Here is a 22,944-nt window from a genome sequence, read left to right on the forward strand (position 1 = left end):
AAAACATTAAATCACTTTTAGACACATCAAATCATCTTTAACATAATAATCACCCCTACCCCTACCCCAACATGCTGCCACCGAGTGGATTCCAACTTGTAACAGTTATACTGGGCTGAGTCCAAGTACACCATCCAGTTTCCGAGGCTGTACATCTTTACAGTGGCACACTGCAATATCTTTTCCCCATGGGACAGCTGGTGGGTTTGAATTCCTGGCCTTTTAGTTAGCAGCTGTCTGCCTAAGTGCTATAACATAATACAGTGATAATGATTTGGTGGATTGCAAAGTAGAGCCCCTTAATTCTCACAAATCATCATATGTACCTCGAGTTTTTCATATGATACAGGTTTTCCTGGATTGAGACCATAGATGTATCCGTGGTTGGATGTTGCCCATACTGATGTTATGCAGCACAGGACTGCATGAACATTTAACTCTTACTTTGCAAGTATTATAAGTGCATTTTTTTCCACGAAGAAAAATGTAGGGAACAGTGCCACAACTCTGAAGCCTATCTGAAGAACAAACTACGCTTCAGCTGGCCACATCTGCCAACCCAGAAAATGCATTTGCTCCTTTAAAACCTCTCATCTGTCCTGAGAGCTGTCTGGAACACCAGAGTATGACTGTGCGTATACATTCCCAAACCAGGCTGCCATGAAAGACATCTGCTTGTGAGACTCATGAGTCACACATGGTGTGCCGAAGCAGCCCTCTTTCTCTGCTCCTTTACCTCGTTTTAGCTGAGGCACCCAGCAGTAGTGAGAACGGTTGAAAAAAAAAAGATCCCTGAGGCCTTTCGGCGAAGCTCTAAGAGTTTGACTTTGACCAAGTTCTGCAGCAGCACTTCTGTGACGCTTGCACAGTGTGGCACCCACGGCAGCTTCAAGCACTAGCACCACGTGCCAGCAAGTCCTTCTGTGGCTGCCTCCTGCAGGCTGCGGGCTAAACGACTTAGCTACACCTAAGAAGACCTGCTTTTGGTTCACAGGGCTACTGACAGCAGTCTCGAGTGAAGGCATGCACACATGTGTGCCCAGGGTACCCACCTTTACCAGTGCTGGCCCAGGCTTTGCTGAGGACACAGTGCTTGTGGGGAGAATGGGTGCTGCAGACCTTGTGGGAGGCAGATCCGCAGGAGGAGTTTTCAAGAATTCAGGAACGGCTGGGGGCACTGAAGTAAACTGGTGGAAAAGGCAAACAAGTTCAGTCAATGGCCATAACAATAGAAAAGAAAAAAAATCTGGAATCATAAGGGAATGACTTCACTTAAACAAAAATCCATTGGAAAAGAAATGAAAGACAAATGCATGATTATGTCTGAGACCCAGATGGTGGAGTACCACATGCACCTCAGCGGAGACAAGTCGACGAAACTCTTTGCCTCAGCAGCAATAAAGAGCTAAATTGAAAGGAGGGTAGGTCAACTAAATACAAGTGTTTTCGCAGAAATATCAGGAGGACCTTGTTTTGGCGGTGGCGACGGGTGAAGACGCTTGCAAAAGTGATCAAGGTGGCTCTTGCTTCTTTGTCTCGTTACAGTACGAAGCCCAACCACCACACCAACTGCCAGCAGGTCAATTCCGACTCACGGAGACCGGATGCAGGATTTTTGAGGCTGTAACTCTTTATGAGAGCTGACAGCCTCCTCTTTCTCCTGTGGAGTGGCTGGTGGGGTTCCACCCCTGACCTTGCAGTTAGCAGTCCACCAAGCTTCTTCAAAGCTGGCCAATTCAATAGTCTATTGCTGCTCCCTGGAAGCCCACCTGGGGTCCTGGGAGGTGTTGCACAGGTAATTCTCATTTTCCCTATATCGGAGGAAAATTCTTGGGTCTTGCCAATCATTCCATTTCTTGCAATAAGAGAATTGGAGAGTATATTCTGATAAAATCGATCTATTTTATTGACAGCATTATCTCCCTTCAAACATGCAGCTAATTTGTGACTTAGATTGAAAAAAACCAAAAACAGTGTTTGAATTTCAACTTGGAATTATATAATAACCAAAGATGCTATGACAGGAGTCTTTGCTAGGTGTCGATACACTAGCTATCTACTTTAAATTACCCACTTAAAAGAAAGAGATATCCTATTATAATAAACAGTCAAATTATGTTTGGACTGTTAATAATCTTAAGATAAGGAAATCTTTCTTCTTTTATCATTTCACCTTCTCTCAATAATTCTCAAGTCCATTAGACAAACTATTACATACACTCAGTTTTTTTATAAAGTTTTATTGGGACATAATCCACATATCATAAAACCCAACAGTTCAATCATATCAAGAGAACTGTACAATCATTACTACAATCAATTTTGGAGTATTTTTTTCTTTCTTGTACTCCTTGTTACTAACTCTCCATTCCTCCCCAACCTCCCCTGCTATGCTCCTAAGACATCACGAATCCAGTTACTGTCTCTGTAGATTTACCCATCCTGGATTTCATACACTGAAAATATACAAAAACAACAAAGAAACAAAAAAGTCACTAACAATAACAAAATAAAATAGAGAAAAACCTTAATTGAAAAGGAAGCAGAACATATTAAAAACTAGAACTTAAAAATGGTCAAAAAGGATATCAAATGATAAGGTTCTACATTTTACACTATCTATATTTGCCATCGTCCACTTTCCAGTGCACTCTGCATGATAGCAAGACTATTCACGTCCCTGGCCTATGTCCAGAGAGGTTTCACCAGAGGTCTAATTTAATCCCTATGTATTTTCTCTTTTAAACTGATATAACTTTTAAATGGGTCAAAAGGGAGAATCAAATAAAATGTGACATTTTAACCTAGTATATCTACTTTAATCATTTCTACAATACTCTCTGTCTGCTATTCCTTGACTATGGTCAGAAGGAAGTCCCTGGGAGCTTAATCTATGGATTTTATGCTTCCACTGTCACCCATAGACTTCTGTAAGCCAGGTGTTCACAATTTAAGCTCTGATAGCATTCCCTCCTTCGAATTTGGATTGCACTATTTACAATACTTGGATCACACAGGCTGGTGCTTCTTCCAAAACTTCTCTTAGATGGCCGCTGGTTTGAAGACCAGCCTTTAAGACCTCAGACGCTATACTTTCTGATCTCTGGGCACCATTTAGTTTCTTCACAACACTTTGCTGTAGCACCCTTATCTTTAATGATCTCTTCACTGGGGCAAGCATCGTGCAGGGCTAAGTCATAAGAACCAAATTTTCTTTTTAAAAATCATTTTATTAGGGGCTCATACAACTCCTAACACAATCCATACATACATCAATTGTGTCAAGCACATTTGTACATTCATTGCCCTCATCATTCTCAAAACATATGCTCTCCACCCAAGCCCCTGGCATCAGGTCCTCATTTTTGCCCCTCCCTCCCCACTCCCTCCTCCCTCATGAACCCCTGATAATTTATAAATTATTATTTTGTCATATCTTGCTTTGTCCCACGTCTCCCTTCACCCACTTTTCTGTTGTATGTCCCCCAGGGAGAAGGTCACATGCAGATCCTTGAAATAGGTTCCCCCTTTCCAACCCACCTTCCCTGTCCCCTCCCAGTATCGCCACTCTCACCACCGGTCCTGAGGGGATCATCGCCCTGGATTCCCTGTGTTCCCAGTTCCCATCTGTACCAGTGTACCTCCTCTGGTGTAGTCAGACTTACAAGGTAGGATTCGGATCATGACGGTGGGAGGGGCAGGGGAAAGAAGCATTTAGGAACTAGAGGAAACTTGTATTTTTCATCATTGCTACATCGTACCCTGACTGTCTTGTCTACTCCCCAAGACCCTTCTATTACGGGGATGCCCAGTGACCTACAAATGAACCAGTTTTTCTCAGATCGGGGCTAGAATTAAGTGGGAACCTAAAATCCATTCATGTACCCATTGTTTATATGTTTCTAGTTCATCTTAGAGACATCATTGTCATTTTATGTCAGAGAGCATTTTCAATCATCTCCCTGGGGCATAAGGTAATTCTATTGATGGTGTTATTAATTTAGCCAGTGGTATAGAATTTAAATCACAGTTGGGAAAAGGAGATTATATAAGCTGGCTAAGAGCTGCAATACACAGATTATTGAATTGTACAGATTAAACCCTTAAGAGCCTGGACTCTATACCAACAATAGGGACTGGCAATAAGGCAATACTTTCAATAATATTCACTAAGAGTGGCAGGACCATGTCTACAGATTAACATATATCTTAATATAGCAAGGATGGCATTAAAATACTAAGTATAGAGTAGTCCTGGGCCACCATTCACTGGGCACCCTCAAGACAAGAGAGCTGAGTCAAAGTCCCTGACAACTACCAGTTCTACACCCTCGATACAGCAGCCACCTGCTTCTTTTCAACACTAGGAAGTTTCAGTCCCAAATCCAAGGGCTGCAGGCGAATTTGAACTAGAGTCCCATTCACTTCGAGGGGCTTCCACATGGAGTCCTAGTGTGGCCTGAAAGGATGCTGTGTGTCTTGGGACACTGGGTCTAGGTCCTAATAGTCGGTAGCACATGGCCTGGGTAACCAAGGGCTAGATGGGACTAAGTCAGAAGTGTGCAATCAGGAACATACTACTGGACATAGTCGTCTCTTGGGTTCTACAAAGTATTAAGCATTTTTGTCTCCCACCTCCCCATGGAAGGCTGATCCTCCTCATTTTCCAACCAATAGAAAGGTACTATTTTCTACACTCCCCACTCCTTATCTTAACTTGGATTTCCAGTGAGGTAATGGTAGGAGTGTCTGTTGATGTGGAGTGACCTTATCACAGTTTCGTATGGCAGGGATGACATGCTCATCTCCCTCTCCTCTCATCTTGAAATACTGGCGCCCACTGAAGTGTGGGCTCCCCTGTCAAAGTTGTTTTGAAGGGGTACACAGAGGGGTTACAAACAGTTCTTGAGTTAGAAGTATTTGGGTTTAAAAAATGGCAAACTCTCTTTTGCCTTCTTAAAATGAAAGACCTGAAGAACTCAGAGGGTGTGAGCACCAAGAAATATGATCAATGCCTGGCACATGCCAGCTCCTCAGTAAGGGCGAGTGGACATGCTCTCAAAGCCAGCCAAGACTGAGCACCTGGGAGTGTGCAATTAACTGGGCATGCTCACTCTGCTCACGTGCATTTTCATGACGCCATCACCTTCAGTTTTAAAAGAATGATTAGTACCAGTGTTGATGATACTGCAGTCCAGCTCTTGTTTACTTTGCAAAGATGGTTCTGTACTCATCCAAAACTCTCAGCACGTATGTCCCAGTCAGACACGCTGCCAGGCTTTTAGAATAAGTGTCCTAAGACTGAACCACTAAAACCAACCAAACAAACCTTAGATCACATCTATGTGTTACTCCTCAAAGTTATGGAAAAAAATCATCAACTGGTATTTCTGAATGACAGCATTCCAGGACGCACTAAAAGAGCATCTAGACACACTCACCAACTCACTGTCATCTGGTGGATGCTGACTGACGGTGACCCTGTGAGTTTTCTAGACTGTAAGTCTTAATACCAGTAAAAATGCTGTTTTCCTCCCAAGGAGTGGCTGGTAGTTTTAAACAACTGACTTTGCAGTTAGTAGCTCGACGAGTAACCGTTACAACACAGAGCTCTTATCTACACACAGAGGTGACTTAAGTACACTCTGTTCCACAGTGAACTCAGTAACATGTTAAAGTCATAAAAGGAGGCCAGGCCAAATATGTCCACGAGGTCTTAAGTTGGTTCACGTTCTATATGGTTTCAGGTGCCGCTGTTGGTCCTTAGATACTTGCCAGGGTTCATGCATGTTCTCAGCAAGTGACTACTTTGTGTTCAGAAAATTTTTACACAGTCTTGGAGACAGAAACTAGGAAAAGGAAACTCTCAACCATACTAGAGATACTTAATAATAAAAAAACCCCTTGTATTGTAGGTCTCAAATCCACAATAAGCAGGTTTCTCCTTCAGGACGCAGCAAGTTCTTAATAAAGGCAGCAGTATGAAATAGGGAGGATATCAAAGTGCAATTATTTAAAAACATTGATTCTACACTCTAGTCTCCTGATATTCATCCACGAATGAGTTCAGTATAAACCAAAAACATGCTTTGCATGCTTAAAACATGAATTAAAAAAAATTTAAACATGAATGTTTTGAATAACATTTGAACCTTTTGTTTCTGTATTATATAATTGTAAGTTCAAATGCTCCTTTTTTTGGAAAAAGCAGATTCATTAAAAACGAATCAATTCACTGGCACAATATCTGGTAGACATTCAGTCAGAACTGGATCACAGAACTGGATCGCCTGCTTAGTATTAGGGATTTGCAATGTGCTTCTGCTTTTAAAAATGCTTTATCGTTTACGGTATGATTTTCTTTCAGTTGTGAGAGAGTTAAACATATGAATACATGGATAAAAGCTCAAAAATGTGACACTGTTTCTTGAGTGTTTCCAGTAATAATATTACGAATACCATTTCACCTGAGTTAGTGCCACAAAGCAGTAGTCATTTATTGTGCCACCAAGTATTCTAATCATTAATGAGTTTATTAAGGCTGCTCATGCCTGGGAGAAAGATGAAGCTGTCTACTTAAAGCTGTCTACTTCCACTAAGGAGCAAGATCTACCTTTGACTTAGAATTGACTTGATGGCAGGAGATTTGGTTTGGGTGGAGTGACTCTGGAAAAGGCACAGTCCATAATCATTTTCTTTAAAAAACAAAACAAATACCAGTTCCTATTATCTGTCAGTCTCCAGAAACATAAGAGACTTATGGACAATCTACTTTAAACCTTGTAGGACTACACTGCTGATTCCCAAGTTAGTCAAGTGGCCAGCAAAGGCCAGGATGGGAAAGAGTAAATACGCATCAGAATTGCAATGACTTGTTTTTGGTAGCTGAGCAGCCCACATGAACTCAAGGAAATACGGACATTAGGAGCAGCTCTAGCAGCACAGTGGGCTACGCCTGGGGATGCTAACACTGGGAGGAAGAGTTACAGTCTCAGAAACGCACAGGGGAAGTTCTACTGTGGTCCTCACAGGGGCACGCTGAGCCAGAATCGATTATAGGGCAGTGAGTGAAATGCTTACGTCATAAATGATCGATCAAAGGGGTTAGGAACTGCTGACAGAAAGAAGCCTGCCGTTCAGTTGACAGCTTTCTGTTTTTCGAAAGTTCCGTAAGATTTTGGAAAGTTCCATGGTTCAGAATTGAGGAGACGAGGGAAGCATCAGGAGAGGCACATTTTCCTCTTAGAGACCCCACAGGAGGACATATTTCAGCAGAGTTTGTTCCACTGCTGACATTTACATTTTGAAAGGAGGATAGTGTACTTTCTACATTGTAAATTCATTAGCATTTTAGCACTGGGATTGAACGAGAAGTGGCTAAAAAATCCATTTTCCACCTAGATATTATTTGTAATAATAATGTATAAAGAATGTCTCTTATATTTGAGTACTTTCCCATAGGCCTTAATCCTCCATTTTCTACCTGTATGTTCTAAAACAGAATTAAGGAGACGACGGTATGTCATAAAAGAAGCCCTGGTGGAGCAGTGAGTTAAGTGCTGGACCTTTAGTCGCAAGGTCCGTAGTTTGAGCCCATCAGCTGCTCCATAAGAGAAAGACAGGCAGTCAGTTTTTGCAAAAACTAACAGCCTTGGAAACCCAAACAGCAGTTCTCCTCCGTACGACAGGGTTACTGTGATGTCATGGCAGTGGGTTTGGTCTATATGCCAGAAGACATTTTAGAATAAAGAAATATCGAGCTTCCTTTTCTCATAACTAGTGACATAGCAATAACTTAAAGAACCAAGAAGAAATTCTCTGCATTGACGGCAACTTCACATTAGGCTAAGTCTTTAAAAAAAAGGAACAGGGAAACTGGAAATGTCTTTAAGCTATAGGATTAAATGTACAGCAGAAAAGTCTCAACCTAAGAAAATACCTGGCTCAGGTGAAGGACAGCCAAACACGCAATCGAGATGTGTTGATAGTGACTGGTGACTAGAGTGCACGTGCTGTTGGAAATACAGCCTCAGGCCGAAAAGAAATTAGGCTGGGAGAGTGCCTGGTAGACTTTTTCAAGATGATTGACTTCTTCACGGCACATTCCTTTTTTCAACTACACAAAAGGCAACCAACCATACACATGGACTCATCCAGATGGAACACACAGAAATCAAATAGACTACATGCATGGGAAGAGACAATGGAGAAGCTCACTATCAGCAACTAAAGTGAGGCCTGGGGCTGACGGGGGTACAAATCAACAATTGCTCACAGGTAAGCTCAGGTTCAAACTGAAGAAAAACAAAACAAGTCCACGAGGGCCAAAATACAATCTTGGCTCTGTCCCGTCTGAATTTTGAGGACATCACAAGAACAGATTAGACACATTGAACACTAATGACAGAAGCCTGATGAGCTGAAGGAAGGCATATCCATCAAGCACATCAGACATAAAGAAAGCAAAAGGTCATTTAAAAAGACAGGAAAGAGAAAAGATCAAAGTAGATGCCAAAAGAGGCTCTGAAACTTGTTCTTAATCTCAGTCACAAACAAACAAAACAGCAATAAAAACCCACTGCCAAGAACTGTAAAATTTGACAGCATGAGTTTCCAGTCTAGTTGCCATAGAGTGAGTGATTCGCGATGCCCTCTAAGTGTCAAAGTAGAACGGTGTTCCACAGGTTTATAAAGGCTGATGATTTGAAAGTAGGTTGCCAGTTCTTTCTTCCAAGGCACCTCTAGGTAGATTTGAACTTCCAACCTTTGTGCTAGCATCTGACAGCATTAATTAGTCGCACCACCCAGGTACTTCTTAAGTATTTTAGAAATGCCTAATTTCCTGTTTAAATTTGCTTTCTGCTAAAAAGAGTTATTTCTGTTTTCTGTACTGAACCCTGATTGATAAACATGCGTTATCATGCCAGAATGTCATTTTAAGTCTTCTAAATGTCATTATTGTGGGAAAGTCCTCAATAAAGAAATATTTGTCACGTAAAAAAACAAAAAACTCACTGTCATTGAGTTGATGCCAACTCATAGTAACCCCATAGTGCAGGGTAGCACTGCCTCTGTGGGCTCTGAGGTGGTCACTCTGTACAGGAGTAGAAATCCCCCTCTTTCTCCTGAGGGGTGGCTGGTGGTTTCAAACTGCTGACCTTGCAGTTAGCAACCAAATGTGCGACAGCAAATATAAGAAATGATAATGTGAAAGAGCTGAACACAAAATTTCCAAGGGCAGATTGAGAAGACAAAGTAGAATATTATAATAAAAATGTGCAAAACGTAGAGTTAAAAAACCAAAATGGAAGAACAGGTTCAGTATATTGTAAAGTTTAAGATTTAAACTGAAAGAACTGTAGAAAAAAAATCAAGTCTTGGGTTGCAATCTGGAAAGATTCTATAGGCAAAATATTAAAAGATGAAGGAAGCGTTGAAAGAAGATGCAAAGAATACATAGTCAGTGTGCCTAACCCTCTATCACACAGCCTTTCATATGGATTACAACTCAATGTAAATAAGCCCAAATCCTCACAACTGGGCCAACAGATAGCATCCTACTAAACTGAGACAAGATTTATGTTGTCAAGGCCTCCACTCGGCTTGGATCCACAATCAACGTTCATGGAAGCTGCAGTCAAACAACGCATTGCACTGGGTAAACCTGCTGTACGGGACCTTTTTAAATGTTGAAGAGCCAGGATACTTTGAGGACTAAGGCACGCCTGACCCAAGCCATGGTCATTTGCCTCGTGTGCATGTGCATTTGCCTCATGTGCATGTGCAAGTCGGACATTGAATAAAGAAGATGGAAACAGAATCAATGCATTTGAATTATGGTGCTGGAGAAGAATATTGATAGTACCATGAACTGCCAAAAAGAACAAACATCTATCTCGGAAGAAGTAAAACAAGAATGCTCTTTAGAAGCATGGATGGCAAGATTTTGTGTCATTTATCTTGGACATGTTGTCAGGAGATCAGTTCCTGAAAAAGACATCAGTCCCTGGAGAGAGGCAGCCAAAGAGAGGAAAACCCTTGAGATGTATGGACACAGTGGCTGCAACAATGCGCTCAAACAGCATGAACCAGCGAGGATAGTTCAAGGCCAGGCAGTGTTTCCTTCTGTTGTACATACATTTGCCATAAGTGACTTGGCGGTACCTAACAACATGGCAGAATCACTCTACGATGCCTGTGGGCCTCCAATGGTCGCATGCACCAAGTATAAAAAGTCTCCTAGAATTCTGGTGGCGTGATTTCACTGTATGCTAGAGGAGGCCTACTTCACAATGGGTTGGTAGTTAAACAAAATTTGTTAAAGAATAACCCACTAGTCCACTATACTCAGTTTTCAAGATGTAGGCCTATAATAAAATTCTCCTCAAACGCCAAAACTGAGTTTCCATCTTAAAAATTTTAAATAAAGAATTTCAAAAAGCGATAACCCTTGGTTAGCAATAAAGAGGGGCCTCTCCTGTCCTCGTGGCCGGGCTCCCCCCACGAGGACCATCAAGCAGGGCTGAGGTGAGCACGCCACCATGTAAAAAAAAAGAATTCCAAAGAGCACCCAAAATATAAAAGTTCACACTTTGCTCTTTTAGAAGCTTTACTGTTTACTCGACAGGTCAGATGGCCCTTGATAAGTGTACGGCCCTGGGCAGTGCTATTGGCTAGGGGTCGGCGCAGGTAGCCACCACCTGCCGGAGAGGAGGCTATCGGCTCCTCCAGAGGGTGATAAGCTTGGTAGCACTACGGATAGCAGGGGCTCTGAAACGGAAGTGGCCTATTGATCCTTTTTCAGAAAAAGCAAACAAACCAGCACCCCCCGGCCATTAAAACACTTTTGTACTATAGCCAGTAATCCAGGATAAAGTATGGCTATCTGCTTTTGCAAGCCCCTGTAGATGATTCCTGCGCTCCCTAGGGGGCACTATTACCTACTCTGTGAAACACTGCTATATGGGGAGGCTGTGAGTCAAAACTGACTGATGGCAATGGGCTTTGGGGATTCAAAATTCTAACGGAAAGAAAACATCAGTGGTGGACAATCACCTAGGGTTTTCATTAATTAAATCAGCATGCTTGTGGTATGTGCTGGAGCCTGTGCATTGGAAAAAGCTACTAAGATATTCTGTTTAGACATCTCTGCCATCTTAAGAACTTGTTGTCTAACAGGAAGCAATGGCTTAAGACACTGCCTCCCCGACCCCCGAGTTATAAATGCAAAAGCAGTTACATTTTATACATATAAGTGAGCTGCTTGGCCAAATTCCATAAACAAATACTGAATAACACTAAAAAGAATTAAGCTACACACTTTCCCGAAACACAGCCTAGTTATTACTTTTAGATGACAGGACAAACCCAAAGACTTCAAAGAAATTATAAAGCTTGCCTCTAATGTCGCTTCAAAGAATGAAAGTGGGTGGACACCAACACTGGACTTAAACTCTAAGCCCGCTCTTGCTCTGGGGCCCTCTTTCTTCAGCTTCAGCACTCAGCAGATTGTGGCAGATTCATTTAGCCAAGTGCCTTACCTGCATCAATACTCAATACAATGGGACCTGAGAAAGTCACACAATTTAAAGAGGTCTGAAGGCACATTATATCAAAGGTCCCCAAGAGACGAAGCCACAGTGGAGCCCTATCTGACGGGGGTTCTTCATCTGGAATGGGCAGTTTTTCTTTCTGCACATTTCCTAAGGTGGGTCTTTGGTTAGTTAGAGGCCTTGTCTATGTGAGAGAAAACAAAACCACGCCTGCTGCCATCTTAGAGCTCCGAGAACGGCGGGTCTCAACCTTCCTAATGCTGCGACCCTTTCACAGTTCCTCATGTTGTGGTGACCCCCAACCATACAATTAATTTTGTTGCTATATTATAACTGTACTTTTGCTACTGTTATGAATTGGACGACCCCTGTGCAAGGGTCCGACCCGCAAAGGGGTCGTGACCCCCACAGGTTGAGAACGGCTGCCCTAGAGGACAGAGTCGCGTTGTCCCACAAGGTTTGCTAGGTTCTAATCTTTATGGAAGCAGACCACAGCACCTTTCTCCTGAAGACCGGCTGGCGAGTCTGAACAGCCAAGCTTTTGGTTCATAGCTGCATGCTTAGGCAGCATGCCCCTAGAGCTCCTTTGATAGAGGGCAGGGCACCTGGACTACAGGCAGCAGGCAGCATGAAGCTGCAACAACTCGACTGGGCGTTAGATGCCAATGAATTGGTTCTAACTCATAGCGACCCAAACACTGCCTGGCCCTGTGCCATCCTCACAAGTGTGCTTATGAGCGCGTGGTGGCAGCCACAGTGTCAGTCCATCTTGTCGAGGGCCTTCCTCTTTTCTGCTGACCCTCCACTTTTCCGAGCAGGAAGTGCTTATCCAGGGTCGGGTCTCTGATAACATGTCCAAAGTACATATAAACAGGCCATATTTATTCTTCAAGTTAGTCCTATTTCCCTTCAAGATATTCCAGAATGTCCACTTACTGGGTGGGAAGGTTCACGAATAACACTTCTAACAAGCTAATCTGGAGACCAAGTGTCAGGAGATAAACTTAAAAGTCTAAAGTATAGGAAAGCGAAGCCTGTTCACCTCTCACACAGGCAGAACTGTCATGCAGCCAATGACGGGCAGGTGGTTGGGGTGACAACTCGAGTTTTCATGCGTAGCTGTCTGGTCTTCTGACTTAGACAGCTAGGAACAGAGACGATCTCTAGAGCTGGTTTTTAACGGTATTTATTTGCATATTTGGCATTCTTTCTAGCCCTATTTTTAAAGCTTAAAAGTAGGATGCAACAAATGTGTGAGAATGCAGATGCAGGCTGAAAATTACATGCTAGAATTGTGGGAGGCAAGATTCACAGGAAACATCTTTTTACAATGGTGACTACATGTAACCCTCTCGCATGGAATACACAGGAAGCCAACTGATTATACCTGTGGCAAGAGATAATAGAGAAGTTCAATATAATTATTCTGAACATGGCCAGGGGCAGATTGAGGAATAGAACATAAACTGCTAATCTGCAAGTTCAAGTTGCAGCTGAAGAAAATTAGAACAAAAGCCAGAGACCATTTTAAGAGTGACAGACAAGTGGAGAAGGGCATCAAGGACATTAGACACGAAAAAAGAAAAAGTCATTAAAAAGACAGAAAAGAAAGAGACTCCAAATAGATGCCAGAATAGACTCTAATACTTGTTCTTGAATGTAGAACAGTTAGGGCAAATGGAATAAGGTAAGAAGTGAGAGATGAACAGAAGATTTGAAAGGGTAGCTTGGGAAGATAGGAGTGTAAAATATTATACTGAAATGTGCGAATACCTGAAATTGGAAAACAAAAAGGAAGAACATGTTACATATTTCTCAAGTTGAAAGAACTGAAAAAAAAATATTCAAACCTCAAGTTGCAATACTGAAGGACTAGATGGGCAAAATACTCAACGATGCCAAAAGTATCAGAAAAAGGTAGAAGGAGTCCTTGTATCAAAAAGAAGTGATCCATGTTAAACTGCGTTAGAAGGAAGCCTCTGATCAAGAACTGATGAGACTGAAGAAAGAGTCCAAAGTGAACTGCAGGCTCTGGGAACTGAAGGAATCCCAATCAAGATTTCTCGACAAAACAAATGAAATGCTGGAAGTATTAATTCTACGACTCCAAGAAATTTGGAAGAGAGCTACCTGACCACTTGACTGGACGAGATCAATAACTGTGTCCATTCCAAAGAAAGGTGATGCAATAGAAAGCATAAATTATTGAAAAATATCATTAAGAACACATGAAAGTAAAATTTTGAAGAGAATCCAAAACTGGTTGCAATAGTACATCAACAGAAAATACCTGAAATTTAAGCCAGATTCAAAAGGGTATGAAATATATAGCTGATGTCAGATGAATTTTGGCTAAAAGCAGAAAATATAGGAAAGATGTTTACCTGGACTATCCATAAAACTGTGTGGATAATGTTATGAAGAATGGGATTCCAGAACATTTAATTGTGCTAATGTGGAAACAAATACATAATCAAGAGTCCTTCCAACTAAACATAATGTATGGTGTAAAATCAGGAAAATTATATCAGGGCTGTCCTTTCACCATATTTATTCTTATCTGTATGTTGAGTCAATAATCCAAGAATACATATGTGAAGAACACAGAACCAAAGGAAGACTCATGAACCACATGTGAGAAGCAGATGACACAATCTTGCTTCCTGAAATCGAAGAGGCCTTGGAACACTTATTGATGACGAACAAAGACTACAGACTTTAGTCTGGATGACATGGTAATAATTTCTTTTAAAAGAATTAATACTAGTCCAGTCCCAAGGAGTTGGAGATTAAAGATGTCCCAAGTGTCCATTTCTTCCAAGATGCTATTCTGCTCGACCCATACCTCCCACCTCCTATCTTCCCTGAAGTACATTCCCTCATGTCCTTGAGTTCTTAGATTTGCTGCATAGACTTTCACAAACCTCTGAGGAAATGCTTCATGTGATGGTGGGTGCTGTTCAGTTCAAAATCTGAAAGCCAGCAGAGGTGAGCCAAATGGAGGGTCCAGAGTCAGAAGGCAAAAATGTCCAAAGGTCACAGCAGGTCTTGCTTTTACTAAAGCTCAGTCAGGAAATAGATGTCTGGTTTTCCATGCGAGGTGATGTGTGTTAGAATTGTACAGTGGAACCAACATATACACACTCCATGTTAGGAAAACAATGGATGGTGTCTTACGTCACACCCTCCACTAAGGTATGGTTAAAGAGATCTCCAAGGAAACAAAGGGTTCACATCTTCTACTGAGGTGATTTTATTTTTTCTGTTTATGTGGGAAGGTGAACACACAATGATGGTTTTTGTTCCTTGGTGTCTGCTACCTGGTCCCTTTAACACCTCGTGTTCACTTAGGCTCATGCGCTTCTTCTCCGTGGGTTACTTTGCCGTCTTAAGCTGCCCTTCAAAATTGTTTGTTCAGCGATTTTACATCGTTACTTCTATTTGATTTTGTTATTCCACATTCAAGAGCAAGTTTCAGAGCCTCTTCAGACATCAATTTTTGTCTTTTTATTGTCTTCTCTATCTTCTTAAAAATGATCATTTGCTTACTTCATGTTTGGTGCCTTTGATATCATCCCACACTCACCCAGTCCCTGGTCATGAGTGCTGAAGGCCTCAGACCTGTCCCTGAGAAGGTCCCATAATTCCGGGCAGATATACTCCAGGCTTTTATTTGACTTTCATGGATTTGTTTAAATTTTCTTAAGCTTCAGTGGAAACAGACATGTGAACAATTAACGGCCTGCTCTGCAGCTGGCCCGTAGCCTTGTTCTGATGAATGATATTGAGCTTCTCCATCATCTCTTCGCAGAGATGAGATGATTTTATTCCTGTGTGTTCCATCCAGGGGTGTCCACATTTATAGTCACGGATTACATTATTAGATAAAGGTATTTCCAAAGAATACATCACTGGTCTGGCAGAATTCTATCATGTGATTTCCAATGTTGTTTCTATCAATGAGGCCACATTTTTTTCCAGCAACTGAACTTGCATCTTTTTTTTTCTCTCCCAATTTTCACATTACAGTCACCAGTAATCATCATTGTCTTTTGCTTGCCTAGATGGTAAATTTCAGACTCCAGAAGTTGGTAAATTCTCTCGAACTCTATTTTGAAATAGTCTGCACTCTTTGATTTACATCATGTCAAAACAGCAGTTTTGGCAACATCAACAAATCGTTTATAATTATTTACTAGAATTGATCAGGAGGAGACTTGGTGGTGTAGTGGTTATGGTTGGGCTGTTCACCCCAGAGTCAGCATTTTCAATCCACCATCCACTCAGTGGAAGAAAGACAGGGATATCTACTCCCATAAAGGACTACGATCTGAGAAACGCACAGGGGCAGTTCTGTCCTGCTTGATATGGTCACTGTGAGTTGGCATCTACTCAATGGCAGTGGGTACTGGACACAAGGAAAGCAAAGACCAGGGGGCTAGAGAAAGAGTGGTTTAAAATTCTCCCTTGATGTACAAAAGATATATTCCACTCCTGGTTCTTCTTTCTTGGTGGTACTCAATTCCCTCCTTCTCTGTTTGCTTCTGTCTTACTCTCGCTCTCCTTTTTAATGCATCACTGCATTGCTCACTTGACCATGAATGTGTTGGCCTTATTCTTCGATTCGGTGCAGTACACCATGATTGTCCAATCACAATGGCAACTACCATTACCATTCTTTGTGAAGACAAAGCAAACTACTATAATGAAATATGCCAAGACCTGCAGTTAAAAAACCAACAAGGAAGAACACGCATGGCATTACACAAAATGAAAACAGACTTGAAGAAAATTTAAGACAACGGTTTTAAAATGGAAGGATTCAATGGGAAAAATACTGAATGATACAGGAAGCATAAAAAGAAGATGGACTACACAGAGTAACTATACTGAAAGGAACTGGTGCATGTCCAACTCTTTCCAGAGGTAGCATATGGTCAAGAACAAATGCTACTGAAGGAAAAGTCAAAGCTGCACTGAAGGCATTAACGCAAAACAAACTTCCAGGTTTTGACATGAGGTGAATTATTAATCACTACCCTAATCCTGTCCATTAGTATTGAATGCCTTTGGAAATAGGACTATAGCCACAGTTGTAGAGAGCCCAGATTAATAATGGATCACATAAGGAATTATGCCTAGAAGGGCTATATTAGTGGACAATAACACATATTACACCTTAACATAAAGAAAACAAAAATCCTTTCAAGTGGAACCAAAAAACATCATGATAGAGAAACTATAAACATAACCAAGGTGTGCCCTAAGAAAATGAATTAAAGAAAGAAAAGAAATAACCAAGGATTTCATTGTATGTGGAATCACAATCAGCAGTCAAGAAGTCAAATGGCATCTTGCACTGCTGCAAAACAACTCCTGACAAAAGCCTCAAACAGCAAAGGCCTGACTCTGAGGTCGGGGGGGGGGGGGGGGGGGAGGGGGGGCGATCCAAGCTTTGGGACTTTCAATTGCCTGACAGACAGAGAAAACTGGAATAGGACTAAGGAAGACTGAAGAACTGATGTCTTTGAACTACCATGTTGGAGAACAATATTTAAATGACTATGGACTGCCAGAGAACAAATCTGTCTTGGGAGACGTACAATTAGAATGCTCCTTAGAAGTGAAAATGGAGACACTTGGACATGTAACCAGTTCTTGGAGAAGGACACTGGTAATTAGATGGCTTCATGGCAACTTGATATTAAGTTTTGAGAAAAGAATGAAGGGGTGGAATTTAGCCTGTCAATCAGGTCAAAGCTTGATGATGCCTCCTTGGGGGCATTTTTTATGGACTAGTAGTGGACATATGTTCTAATATCAGACTTATGAACTTGGTCTGGACTGGGCTGGGCTGTTTGCCCAATATATAATTGCTTTTTGATATAAAGCTCTCTCTTACACATATATGAGTGTCTCTGAATTTGTTTCTCTAGTCAAATCTAACTAACACAGGCATCATGTTTGGTAAAGTAGAGGGTCAGCGAAAGTGAGGAAGACAACAACATGGGAATGACCAAGTGCCTGGAACTATGGGGTCAAACAGGAAAGGCTCTAAGCCTGAAGCAGGACTGGACACTGTGTTATTCTGTTGTACACAGGATCCTTATGAGTAAGAACCAACTGAAGGATTCCAACCAATATCAATGTGGTTGGGATAGTTGGGGGGGAACATGAGACATGACTACTAAGGGTAAGAGGTTTCTTTAGGGTGATAAAAATGTTCTGGAATTATATGGTAGTGAAGGTTTAATGAAAACTGTTTTATTGTATGCTTTACATGGTTGAATGTTATGTCTGTGAATTATAGCTCAATAAATGTGTGCATAAGCAAGTGTGGTGAAGAAGGCTGGTGGTGCCCGGCTATTGAGCGATATAGCGTCCAGGGACCTAAAGGCTTGAAAGTAAACAAGCAGCCATCTAGCCCAGAAGCAACAAAGCCCGCACGGAAGCAGCACACCAACATGGGTGATAGTGAAGGGCAGTGGGGACCAAGTCTGAAACAACAAAGGCAGGGGGGGAAAAAAAATCACATCACCGTGAATGAGGGGAGTGCATGATGTGGACCCAATGCACATCTGTAGGCAGCTGGACATCCCTTGCAGAGGGGTAGTGAGGAGGAGATGGGGCACTCAGGGTTCAGTGTAGCAACAATGAAACCCAAAACCTTCCTCTAGTTCTTGAACGCTTCCTCCCCTCCCAATTATCATGATCCCAATTCTACCTTGGGGACCTGGTTAGACCAGAGGATGTACAGTGGTGCAGTAGGGATCTGGAAACACAGGGAATCTAGGACTGATGAACCCCTCAGGACCAGCAGTGGGAGTGGCGAAACCGGGAGGGAAGGGGGTGTAGAAAGGGAGAACAAGCTTGGAGATCTATGTGTAACCTCCTCTTTGGGAGATGGGCAATGGGAAGGTGAGTGAGGGAAGACGCCGGGCAGTGTAAGATAAGATAAAGAAATTATTTATAAACTGTTAAGGGCACAGGGGGAAGAGGGGAGCGGGGAGGGAGGGGGAGAGAAAAAAAGGAAACCGAGCTGATTCCAGGAACCCAAGTGGACGGTGAATTTTGAGAATGACGAGGGCAACGAATGTATAAGGGTGCTTTACTCAATTTATGTATGTTTGGATTGTGATAAGAGTTGTATGAGCCCCAATAAAAAGATTTATTAATAAAAAGAAAATAAGTTATATAAGCAATCTTACAAAGCAAGTTACTAAGAGAAAAACATCTATTAAGAACAGATATAAAATATCTTTTAAAAAATGCCAATAGTAGTTGGATTAGCAGAGAAAAGCTTTCTATTTTTTGGTTAAAATGAATTATGTTGATGTGTAAGAATTAAAGCACTTTCTCTATTGAAGGTACAAGTAAGAAGATGGTACCTGGGCTGCAGTGTGTGCAGTCAGAGGAGAAGGCGCTTCACCGACTTTTGGCTCACTGGGGGATGCAGCTGAGCCTTGCGACTCCTGGCTGGCTGGCTGGTCTGGGGACAAGGCATCGCTGCTGTCTTCGTCAAATGAGAAATCACCCTGAGTTTGGGGAGAGTCTTCTTTTCCAACACCTGCAAAGGAATGATTCTGAATTCGTTTTGGTCTTGAAATACCAAACTTAAACTGAAAAAGGAGAAAATTTCTTAAAATAAGTTGTTTTTTTTAAAAAGCCAGCATATTATTAACCATTATGTACCTGCCAATGAAAAAAAAAAACACTAGACTACCTAATGTATTTTTTAAAAACACAAAATTAAAATTGGATCAGCTTAATCCTCTGAATCCTACTAAGAGTTATAGAAGTACAAGAGGCAGAGGAAACATTTTAATGACAAATGGGGTTCCAAACATCCTTAGTAAAACCCCAAATAAGAATGTTCCACCATGCAACAAGCAGTGCGGCAAGAAAGGGGCTCTGTTAAATAGATTAGGACATAAGAGGCATATCAACCAAAGGTCATATGTGGACCTTGTGTGGATCCATCTATTAGAAAACCATGATGGGGTAACTGATCCATTTTAAGTGACATCATGTTCTTCGTGAAGAACTCTTTGGGACTGAATGGATTCACTGCACTACTATACCTGATTGTACTACTTAGAATACGAAGCACAAATGTTCTAAAAACGTAAATTCATATTAATGTACAATCAGTTCCCATGGGTAATAGAAACTCCATCAGTTTTCCGGTACATTCGTGTATTATGTTTGCAAAATTACTTGCTGAATAAACATCTATATCCTTGACATCATTTTTTCCACTGCTACACCTTATCCCAGGGAAGAAAAAGTCCTGCGATATAAGACATCAGTGATTTAGTACCAGACGACGGTAACCTGGATGGTACCATCATCTCCATGAACATACTACCCCTATGTTTGTCTGGTATTTAGCTTCCTGAACTAATAACGAGCAACCCTTTTTCTTGATCTTCCCTAAAAGTAGATAGAAATAAAGAAACACAGTTTGTGAAAATATTAAACAAAAACTAAGCAGTATAATCCAATAACTTAGAAAACATGGAAACAAAATCAGAACATAAGACTTGAACCTCCAATAGAAGTGGGGAATTTCTGTGTTAATTAAGGTAATAGATGATAGCATGTAATGTCATACCAATACTAACAACAGTGAGAATTTTTGCAAGTGTTAATCAATTTCTAACTAATCCAGAAAAGAATATACACGATTAAGAGCATTCCATTCCATTAGGTTGTTTTGTGTAAACATCACGCTGCAAGTAGTCTTTCTCACAGAAAACAGTTCTTGTGTAGAGACTTGCCTATAATTGCTTCCTTAACACTGGAGTCCACAGGAAGGATATTCTTCTCGACCAGCTCCATCGGACCAGGTCTCTGGGCAATCTTCTCATTCAGACCATCGGCCAGCCGAGCGCGTTTCAGCTTCAGCTGAGTAGCCTGTAGAGATGGCTCTGCAAATGTTTCTACAAAGGAAACACAATTGTAATCATTACTTGAACAGCACTATTATTTTATACCGTTAGTCCATTCTAACGTTGTTGTTGTTTGAGCCGTATCTTTTTTTTAAATCATTTTATTGGGGATTCATACAACTCTCATCACAATCCATACATAGATCCATTGTGTCAAGCACATTTGTACATTTGTTGCCCTCATCATTCTCAAATCATTTGCTTTCTACTTGAGCCCTTGTGTTTTCAGCATATCCAGAGAGGAGAAAAATGGTTGTTTAACAATGCTCCAGGACACATTGTATATTTTTAGTCCTGGGTAACTTTATGCTGCCTGTATAACATGAATACCAAACAGACTCAATTATAAAAAGCACAGCCCCAAACTAGGTATACAGAAGTTGCGCTCACCTATACTACTTGTGCATAAAGTTAGCCCATCTGACACAAAACTACTACGAAGAACCGAAACTCATTTATTTGCTTCATTCAGTCGGTTACCTGTGTTTCTGGTGTCTCACACTAACATTTGTTTTCAATGCCCTAAGTCATGGTTATAAAGTATTTGAAAATAATGATGAGCCAAACCAAAATTCCAATTTGGAAATTACTTGCCTCTTAAGTTCTACAGTAGAAGGTCTTTGGAGAACTCTGCCCTTAAGTCGTCTCAGCATCAGGAGAGCATTAGTGGTCTCCATTCTTTAGGTGGAGTGTTCTGATTGAAGGCAAGTTCACCGAAGGCTCACAGCTCTAAGCCACTCTCCCATCACCTGGGCACTTCTCGCTTCACTAGGTGAGTTGTATGCTCAGCAAATGTCAATCTGGATTTACCACAAACAGTTCACCTAGGCTGAGACTGCTACTGTTGTTGCACACTTTAACTACAGGTTAGAGAAGTGGTACATTACATGCTTTGGGAAATTTAATACAAAAGAATGATTTTTAAATTGCCATCAAATTAGAGCAGAATGACTGTAGGAGATCTGGGGGAGATGGCGAAACCTAAGACTGTGTTTTTGCTGTCTATATAGCTTTGCTGCACGCAAGCAGACACTGCAGATGATGTACACTCAGCATGGTTTGTGCCTATCTTCAAAGAGAAGACTTTAGTCCTTTATTACAGTATTTAAAGTAAATGTACTCTTTGGTGCTACAAATAAAAATAAAATGTGTGCACACCTTATTGTCCGAACTTTCCAGGCGAAACAATTGTGGCCCTCCACTTGTTAGTATCCTATTCTAATCATACAGAGGTGACAGGCCGTGGCAGAGTGCGAGGATCTAAATCACTCCTAGGTTGATTTTGAGATGCTTCTGTTAAGATCCAGGGAGGATAGCTTCTCTCCCTTAGGAAAAACAGGGTTTTCTACTCTAAAGACTTAAAATCTCAGCAACCCAAAGGGGCAGTTCTAACCTGACCTTTTCAGTTGCTGTGCGTCAGAGTTGCCTCGATGGCAGTGAGTTTGTCCCCACCCCCCCTTTTCCCTTATAACTGAAGATATTTTCAGGCACACAAGGATACACTTCACTCAGTTACTTACCAGTGTCACTTGTTTCTCTCAACACTCATTTTCCCCTGACAGCTGGGACGGCGTTTACCCTACCAGTGGAGTTCTGGAAAAGCTTTTTAGTCTTTGGACGTCTGAAAATACAACCCCAAGTGCAAGAAGGCATATGCCCCTCTTCCCACTGGCAGGATGAAGATAATTCACACACTCATTGACTCTTTGGGTTAGAAGAGCCCATAAGGATTGAGGAGCCTGACTGGGTACTTGATTTGGTACTCTGCTAATGGTGACCATGCTGTCTCCTGAAGATTTTGGTTTGGTTATGCATGACCTTGAGGATGTTATTCCTTTTGTAGAGGTGCAATCTACCACTTTGTGTTTGTAAAATCAACTTAATTCTAGACTTGGGTCTAGAGAAAACAAATCAAATTCTTTTCCTGATAATTGTCTATCATATTTGAGAAGTTTTGAGAGTCTTTCTGTATCTTCTCAATGTCACTTGGGAGCTTATGGTAGCCAATGGCAGCTTTCACGATGGGTGTTATCTTCAGGAGAAAAAGATTCTGGCCTTGACCATGTGTTTTGCCAAAGATGGTATCAAACTGTCCCTGCCATCTTCATAAGCAATAAGACTGCATCATCCAGGCACCTTTGGTGGGATCAGTTGCTGTTGTTATTGAATGCCATTAAGTCAATTTTGACTTACAGCAACCCTATAAGGAAGAATACAACTTCTTTATAGGGTTTTCTAGGCTGAAATTTGCATAGAAGCAGATCCATAGCTATTTTCCTCCTGCAGAGGGGCTGGGTGGGCTCAAACTGCTCGCTTTGGGGTTAACAAAAGAGTGCTTTAACTGTGGTGCCACTTGAGCTCCTTGGTGGGTGAAAGTGGGGTATTTATAATAAAGGTCAGATTAAGCTGATTGTCTCGGATCTGTGGAATACAGAGAAGAT

At 41.5% G+C, this 22,944-nt stretch overlaps 1 protein-coding gene across 4 annotated transcripts in view; it reads right to left on the reverse strand.

Moving 5' to 3' along the window:
- MRTFB (myocardin related transcription factor B) overlaps window positions 1–22,944 on the reverse strand; it is a 264,346-nt gene that overhangs the window by 39,865 nt on the left and 201,537 nt on the right. For all 4 annotated transcript variants that reach the window (XM_075564270.1, XM_075564268.1, XM_075564269.1 and 1 more), the window contains 3 exons: window positions 20,333–20,494; window positions 18,941–19,119; window positions 1,053–1,187 (listed from right to left, as the gene is read on the reverse strand). In XM_075564270.1, the coding sequence (XP_075420385.1) occupies window positions 1,053–1,187; window positions 18,941–19,119; window positions 20,333–20,494 (476 nt within the window). The remainder of the gene's footprint in view (window positions 1–1,052; window positions 1,188–18,940; window positions 19,120–20,332; window positions 20,495–22,944) is intronic.

The sequence above is a fragment of the Tenrec ecaudatus genome, chromosome 12 (assembly GCF_050624435.1).
Source record: "Tenrec ecaudatus isolate mTenEca1 chromosome 12, mTenEca1.hap1, whole genome shotgun sequence".
Classification (NCBI taxonomy): Eukaryota; Metazoa; Chordata; class Mammalia; order Afrosoricida; family Tenrecidae; genus Tenrec; species Tenrec ecaudatus.